Here is a 9,169-nt window from a genome sequence, read left to right on the forward strand (position 1 = left end):
CAAAGGAGTTTTTACTAACATGTACAACTAAAAACAACAATAATTTAATATTCGCGCGGTCATAAGCTTCAGAGATTTGCGGGCAGCCGCAAAGGTTTAACCGACCGCGCAACGTTCGCGCTATGTGTGGTCGCGACTGACCACCGACAGGCTCCCAAGTTTTAGCATACACTAGATTTTGCTCACAGTTCCACCTGCATATCTCAACATTCCTTAAATATGTGTATGTTTTGTTTATTTGCTTATACTTGTATATATACCTATTTAATCATTATTTGTACGCCTACCACCCGTAATCTATCTTTTCACAAATCGACTCCATCCAAAAGTTGTCTGTAAGAGATTGCTTTTGAGCGATAAGACCACCTATTGTATTCACACATATTTGTTTATGTCGTTGTACATGTTTGGTATACAATAAAGAATATTCTATCTATCTAAACTAACATAATAACAAAGGTTTAACCGACCGCGCAACGTTCGCGTTATGTGTGGTCGCGACTGACCACGGACATGCTCCCAAGTTTTAGCATACACTAGATTTTGTGCCCAGTTTCACCTGAGATACGGGATTTGAATATATTATGGTGCTGGTTTGAAAAATTTTGTATGTAAATTCTATTTTATGTCGAGTTGCAAATGAGTGTTGGAATTCTAATTAGTGTTACGAATTACATAACACACCAACATAATTACGAAGAATTTTTGTTAAGAGCGTGTACGCTCGGCGCGCGATGTCAACTTTAGGTAATTCAACGCAAAAAACCGCGCAGACTAGCGTCGCGGCTGTGTGCGTGCCTATCATACTTCACGTATAGTCACACAAACCATTTTGATCCTTTCGAGTGAAATTGGTAGAACAAAAAATATATTATTTAGTAAATAGTTAATAGCGGGAAAATAGTGTAAGTCTATGGATGTCTAAAATATAAAAGCATGAAAACAAGTCGTTAATACTTACACTCTTTTGCAAAAAAATCGGGCACCTATGAAAACCTTGGTTTTGAGGACTTTCTGTTCTCGATTTCTCAAAGACGCCTGGACCGATTTGAAAAATTGATTGTTTATATGAATGGTCCAGTCCATCCAGACCGAAAAATTGTGGTCAAATAACAACAATTGCCGGAAAGCCAAATATTGGTGAAGAGCTTGGGTTTACCATTGCAAATAAAGTTTTAAGTTATCTATCCTATATGCTTCAAAAGTTATTCGACATCAAAAGTCAAAATTTGGGTAAGGCCTAAGGAGTCCGCCATATTGGATTTAGACTCGCGACACATTTTTTTTCGAGTTATTCATAGTAAGCCCTTTCATTTGATACCCATATCGTAGGAATGCATTAAAAACATTTTTTCTCCGTCTTGGGTATACCGCCATATTGGATATAGAATCATACATTGTCATTAAAACTGAACATTCAAACAAAATTTCAACTCAATCGATAAAAAAAATATGCTTCAAAATTGAGCTTTAAATAAAATAGTAATGTATCAAGATTTGTTGGTCGCGCTTGAAATGTACTCTATTCTCGGTATCCACGGCAGAGGTTATTCACCCTACGCGATGTGACGGAGCGACACGTCCTCTCTCTGTGAAGCCTTGCGGCGGTCTGGTTTGAGTTGACTCGCGTGCAGCGTTTTATAGTAGTTTTTAAATAATTTATAAAAAAATAAAAACGAGAGATTTAATTATAATATAAAGTTTATGTTTTAAAGAAAGAGTTATATTACTATAGTAAATAATTGTTATATTAAATTAAGTAAGATAGATAGGTAAAAAAAGCATTTGAAATTCACAATTTTTCACATTGTTAAAATATTTTTTTCTGAAAGATAGAGACCTAAATCAAAAAATGTTTTCAACTAACTATAGGCATGGGGATTTCGTCTATGAGTAAAAAAATAAATATGATTAGATTTGCCACTGTTTTCACATGAATTTAAGCTTCGAAATAGACGCTGAACGGGAATTTTATAAAACAAATATTACGTTATAGGGGTTTTAAGTATTTAAACTACACAAATTGAAATTTATGTTCAATTAACTATATAGACAGTGAAATTACCTTGCGTTATTAAAAAATAACATAGTTATAGGATAAGTAGTTACTGAGAAACAGTGGTTTGAAAAGTACCATTTTAGGCCAAATGGCGCGCGGTTGACGTACACGCTCTTAAGTGTAAAGGATTTCGAATCACTGAACCTATTTGAGCAATTATTTCCCTGCTGGATAATCCACGAGCACTATAGTTTATATTTTGCCCGAGGAAAAATTGTCCGTCGACGACGCGGGTGAAACCGCGGGAAACAGCTATTATACTTTCAACTAATCTGAACCTACAACATCCAGCTCAACAAGCAATCTTCTATTCACTTCACTACACCTCCGTAAAACAAATTAATGATAGCGGCTGTATTCCTTTTATAATTCAACTATCCATACTTTTCTAAATATAAAGATTTCTTTGTTACCCCAAAACCTAGTACAAGTCGCAACAGTAATATTCCAAAAGCAGGGTTCCGTACAAGTAACTTCATGTCACGCTCGCTGCGTTCAGATATAAATTCACTGATGTACACTGTCACTTGATGCACTCCCGTAAACTGTTCGTGTTATAATCGCTAGAGTGCGCGATTTGTGTGGGCTACTGTACTTGGCACGATGTAGTTCAAAAATGCTGTAACTAGAAATTTTGTGACGAATATTTTGGTATTGTTAGGGGATTTCATGTTTTTGATATTCTTTATTACTTTGCTACAGTTGGTTCATGAATATTTTTGTAGCCAGTGAAAGATTTTTGGTTATTTTTTATTGATTTCACAATCAATAGAAGGTTCAAACCTTAACAAAACCATTTCTGAATTAGCTTAATCCTCTATCCGCTAAAATTACCTAATATTACGCTGTGCCCTTAGATAAGTATTTATAATAACGTTTGTAATCGATTTATTTCAAAACTCACTACGAAACAAGGTAGGTATAAGTATACAGCTTTGCTCGATCCTAATTAATGTTTACCTGTTAGCTCAAAATCCTCAACAACTAGAACAACAATAGATAATAACCACCTTCCCAAATCTACGGACGACGTTAAACAAACGAACCAAAAATTAACTTCAGCTCCAAACAAACGTTTGTCATTCAATGTTTGCCAGAATTACGCAAGGTGGACGAGATTTCCTATTGTTAAAATATTTACTGCTAACCAACCGTTTGCTTAGGACTTAGTTCCTGAGTCAGCTCATGAAGCCCAAACATCGGTGTACCTACATAATCTTTGTACTAATCATGTGAAAATAGCCGAAGGTACCGCGGTATTTGGGTCAAAGCTCTTGCGGGACCGATTAGACCGGATTTACAGCCAAACCGTACTGTTTTTGCATTATTTATATGTAATTCTCTGGATATTTTGTTTTTGGACGTAATTTGGAGATTAATTGGTTGGTTTTGTGGATACATTTGCAGAGCTTATTGGTGTTAATTATAAAATCGGTGGATCAAGGATGTCGCGTATACTATGAACAATACTTTATCTTTTGCAATGGACTAAACTGGGCGATAATATAAAACAAAGCACAAAACATAGGGTAGTCGAAGTCCGCATACGAAAAATAAAGATCATTCACTTTTAATGAATTGACGCAAGCAAATGAAAAGGAAAATTTTATTGCCCGCTCGTTCATTTTCGCAGTGACTGCATCGGATTACTTTTTCCAACATTAAACTTTAAACTAAAAAGTAAAGTCTAACTGCACTTTGAAGCGCATTTAAAAGTTCTTTTTTGAATAGGACGACAATTTAGTGGCCATTAAACTAGAAGTATTTGGGGGGAAATTCAGTAGAAAGTCACATTAGGGAAATAAAAAGAGGCAGAGGTCAAATGACCACACTTTGTCTTCTTGAATGAGGCCGTTCTGCTAAGGTCATAGACAACAGTGGATGCATAACTAACCACCAAAGAAGTCCTTCATAACACCCATACATACCCGTACATTATGTACGTTCATGTTGTGATGACCCAGTGGTTAAAGCACCAGCCACCCTTATTATTCATTTAACAATTTATGTACACAGTGAAAATATAAAAGAAGTATACATAGAAAAAAAAAATGTAACTCTTTATTTTCTCATCACAAAGTTACTTTAAAAACTAAACATAGTTGCTTACAGCATAGATATGAACGTAAATAATAGCATAAAATAGTACAAAGGTACTGCTTATTTCTAAATCGAAATCTCTTCCAGCAGACCTTGTTCAAAAATACTAGAGAAACTCCATAAAAATAATTAAATTAAAAGAAATATGTTCCAGATACTTTCTTTTTTTTCAAGCTGTAGGGAAAAACTTTAGTATAAATAGAAAATTTAAATTGGCGAAGGAAACTGACCGTCTATTTAGATTTTGTATTCGATAAAGTAAACGAAGTGACTTCAAGATTGTTCCAAGAGTATAGCACTAACGCAAAACTTTCAGTCGATTGCATAATAATGTAAAATATGGTCTTAACATTTTCTTTACATACTTTCTAAAAAATATACCTACATACATAGAATGCCAGATCACTTTGAGAAAACGAAATTTTTTTTCATCAGTGTTATGAAGTTTATCATACGTCTTACGTAGCAAAAATAATAAAAATCCAAAACTCCAAAATGCAGAAAAATAAAAAATAACCCCGTTCCTATTCGCTGTCGTTACTGTATTAAAAACTGGCAAGGTACCAGTCTTTAATTTAATCACAGACATTTCTTGCTGTTCAAACTATCACCAGACATAAGCAAATTGAATGCCATATTTTAATTCGTTTCGTCTTTGTTTACTTATTTTACACGTGTTTTCTTCGAGGTCGCGATATGAATATTCGATCACAAATTGACAATTCATACACCATAAGCCTGAACTTAAAATTGCAAGGTTTTAATGTGTCCATTATGGTTGTTCCAAATCTTCTAGCATATAATTTTCATATTTTTTTTGTGGTATGTTAATAAAGTAACACAAACAAAGTAGGTTGCTTGTTTAATGTAGCCACAATATCCATTAATAACCAATGAGCTCATAATAATCTTCTTTAACAAGTTCAGACCCTCTCTCTCCAACCATGACAGAAGGGCCATTTGTGTTACCGCTGATAGTATCGGGCATCACACTAGAATCGATCACTCTCAAGTTCTTCACTCCATGTACCCTTAACCGACTGTCCACTACGGACATGCTTATATCAGACCCCATCTTACAAGTGCTCACAGGATGGAATATAGTCGTAACCAAGTTCACAGCAACACATTTCCAATATTCTACACTATCTAACTCGAATTCATCACATGCTGGCACATTCATCCTTCCCAGAAAAGCGTTGATTGATTTAAAGTATTTGGTCTTCAAAATTTTTGTTAACATTTTAACTCCTTTAGCGACTGTGTCCAAATCTCTTGCATCTTCAAAATAGTTTGGATAAATAAGAGGAGCATCTTTTGGATCGTTAGAGTTCAAAGATATATTTCCAACTGAGACAGGGTGCAAGAGATTAAAATGGAAGAAGAAAATCCCATGATTTTTATTCAGTTCCACTATTGAATCCATGACGCTTTCATTATATCTGAATGCTCCCATAAAACTTTGCTTTAGTGTTGTTGTATTTTTAGGAATAATCGACATATGACTCTGACAATTTGCATATTTAGGATTTTTCTCAGTAGAAAATAGTGCTATAGCATCTGATAGTAAATTACTGAACGCTAAAGACCCTTGACGATAAGCAAGATAACTAAGAACACTTAAGAATGTATCAGATTCTGTCGGTTGGTCCGGTACATCAGCAAATATAAATACTGGTACAAAATTATGGTCCTTGAGATTTTGGCCAACCATTGGTGAATCCACAATAGTTGTAATGTTATTTGATTCAAGATGTTTTGCAGGACCGATACCAGACAACATAAGAAGCTGTGGCGAGCTTATTGGGCCAGCACTTAATATGACTTCCTTAGAAGCATAAAACGTCTTCCTATTACCATCTTTTTCAATTTCAACTCCGATTACTGTTAAATTGTCATCTACCAAAATTTTTGTTACCAATGTACTCTTCAGAATATTCAAGTTTTTTCTGTTTGCTATTGGCAACAAATACGCTCTATCTATACTTTGCCTTATCCCATTAGCTGCTGTTGCAGTAATAAATCCAGAAGTCATTACATTTTCTGTGTTTAAATCTTCAACTTTTTTAAAACCAATTTCGTCCCATGATTCAACTACCTTCTCTAAATAAGGTTTAAATGTGCTGTTGAATTTATTAATAAATAGTGGTCCATCATGTCCATAAGTTTCTCTTGCTTTCGGATTCTTTAACAGTTCTACGTTTTGAAGGCTTTCCGCTTTTTTGAAACATCTCCTTACTTCTTCTACGCTCCACTCTGTATTGCCTGCGTCATACCATCTCTGGTAATCATTATCGTTCCCTTTTACATAGATCATACCATTGATACTACTGCAGCCACCGAACATTTTGCCTCTATGCCAACCAACGGATCCGTTTATGAGACCTTGATCAGTTTTTCCGTTGTTAACTGTTAAGTATTGCCAATCATATATGGAGTTTATTAAGGCACCTTCAGTACCCGGCACCTGAAAAAGTACATTAGCTTAGATTTAACTTTATGATATTTACAGTCTATTAATAAGAAATAAAACTTACATCTGCTTCCAAAGGGGCATCAGGTCCGGCTTCAATGAGTAAAATCTTCGCATCCTCAATTTCGCTAAGCCGATTAGCGACAACACTCCCTGATGAACCGGCTCCTAATATGATGAAATCAAAAGTATCGCCGTCTGAAATGAAGGAGATATCTTAAGTTTTTGAAGTTCAAGTTACGAAGAACAATTCGCCCATCTCCATATTTGGCAGACGATCCACCAAAAATATGAGATATAGCTTTTGCCCGCGACTTCGTTCGCGTGGAATAGTGACTTCCGGCAGATTTTTGGTTTTACCCACATAGTTCCCGATCTCGCGGGATTTTTGAGAAGTTCCCGCTCCCGCAGGATTTTTGGGATAAAAACATTTTTCTGATGGATTTTCCGATGAATTAAAACAATAACATGAACCGAACACGTGTAATGACACCATTGCGCGATTAACGCCATCTATCTACGGAGCATAGGAACTTAGGAACAGCTCGACATTTGACCAATAGATGGCACTGTATGTCCGTAATAAATTTTATTTTTTATTTTTATTTTTTGTAATAAAAACTATCCTATGTCCTTTCTCAAGTTTCAAACTATGTCTGTACCAAATTTCACACAAATCGGTTCAGTAGTTTAGGCGTGAAGAAAAGACAGACAGACAGACAGAAAGACAGACAGACAGACAGACAGAGTTACTTTCGCATTTATAATATTAGTTTGGATGTATGATTTCAGCTTACCGGTAACATCAGCTTCTGGCAGTAAGGGGCGTGTCAATACGCACTGTGCTGCAGCAAAGTATTGCAGCGCTGCCAAAAACGTTTGAGGGACTGCTCCCAAAGTTGGTGTCAGACATGCTTCTGCCGTGAAACTGTAAAGGGGTTTTTTTATATTCAAAGATATTTTTGTGGAACGCCTACTTAAGGGCATTTTTTCAGCACGCAAGCAATGTAACAACAGTAGTTGGATAATTTAAGCCTCACTGATGAGTGCATTATTGCCACCATGTTAATCTAACAGGCTGCACTACCTATAGCCAAATAAAAAATTACATGGACAAAACAATATTACCTAAATCTAAATTAATCATTCAAATTGTTATCGTTCCGTAGATATATTTAGCTAAATAAGAATTGGTATTAAGTATTAAAACTCACCTCAATGACATGATTAAATTGAGAGCAGGTGTCAACTATTTAGTCATGGTAACTCTTCCGGCTATTTATATAATTCAGACAGTTGGCTTAAAGTCTGTACGATCGACAATAATATCGATGGTAATTTATCCAAAATTAATCGATACCTACTTAATATTATGTCTTATATTTCTAGTTAAATCATTTTGGTACTAGTGTTTATATAAGAATAATATCAACTGTTCTGTTCTTCCATGTTATTATTGTTTGAGAAAACTTGAACACCCATGGGATGAGAGGATAAACCTAAACATTTTATAGCAAGCTCAATGATAATAATGCTGTATAATAACAATCCAATGCAATGTCAAGTCAGATAAATATCAGGCGTATAATCATCTAAACTCGACGACAAATTATTTATTAGTTGACACAATACATACAATTCTGTACCTTTGCAAAAATGCATTTCATGAAAATTATTCTCTTGCCGACTATACTTTCACATTCAGAGATGATTAATTCTTTAGACTTTAAAATAAATTATTTGATTGTTAAACAATTTATTACACAGTCATGCTAGGTTCTTTTTGTCTGGGAGATAAAAAATGCAGCATATTGTTATTTTAAATTGACAGCTGTCTAAATAGTTATACGGGTGATGCTTCTGCTACGTTGGATAATCCGAAATGCACGCAGACGAACTCACTGGCAAACAGCGAGTATCAAATTAAGAATATTAAATAATATTTAAGAAAATTTCATAGACTATATTTTGGCTATGAACACACCACTGACTTTGACTTTGATAATTCCCTATCATTTCGAAAATCGATTAAAGTAAAACCTTCCCAAAAGCAGGCAATTTAGCAAGAGGATCTAATAGTCCTCTATTACAGAAACTCCTTGCTAAATTGGGGTTAAGTTAATTATGGTTTAATTGTTATTTGTCGTTCGTACGCTAGGAATGGAGCACTCCATCACCTGCGTGGGTGTTGGGAAGGGTGGCTCAGGAATTATTACGAGTAGATATATGAGTCGGTCTCTTATATGTACCAAGTATGACTATTATTTTTGAGAACGTCTGACCAAAGGAATCTTTGCCTGATTTAATGGAGCTTTCTGTCCATGAAGATAAAGATATTTTAGGAATTAAAGATCGAGGAAATTGCCCTAAATTGCCTAAATTAAAATATAAGCAAACTTACAAACACAATAAACCATTTACCATTTAAACCATTTATTAGCTACACAGACACGTTTCATTTACAGGATAACAAACAGAAAGAGAACATGATGAATATAAATACCTGGATTGATATTCATATAGTTACGGAAACCAAA

At 34.9% G+C, this 9,169-nt stretch overlaps 1 protein-coding gene across 1 annotated transcript; it reads right to left on the reverse strand.

Annotated features, from left to right (window-relative positions):
- Window positions 1–4,959: 4,959 nt before the first annotated feature.
- LOC135118812 (ecdysone oxidase-like) lies at window positions 4,960–7,554 on the reverse strand. The gene is made up of 3 exons (XM_064041802.1): window positions 7,430–7,554; window positions 6,697–6,830; window positions 4,960–6,626 (listed from the first exon to the last, which is right to left on the reverse strand). Exon 3 carries the CDS (start codon window positions 6,504–6,506, stop codon window positions 5,043–5,045), a length of 1,464 nt encoding a protein of 487 aa, XP_063897872.1. The 5' UTR covers window positions 6,507–6,626; window positions 6,697–6,830; window positions 7,430–7,554; the 3' UTR covers window positions 4,960–5,042.
- Between the last annotated feature and the right edge of the window lie 1,615 nt (window positions 7,555–9,169).

The sequence above is a fragment of the Helicoverpa armigera genome, chromosome 2, assembly GCF_030705265.1.
Source record: "Helicoverpa armigera isolate CAAS_96S chromosome 2, ASM3070526v1, whole genome shotgun sequence".
NCBI lineage: Eukaryota > Metazoa > Arthropoda > Insecta > Lepidoptera > Noctuidae > Helicoverpa > Helicoverpa armigera.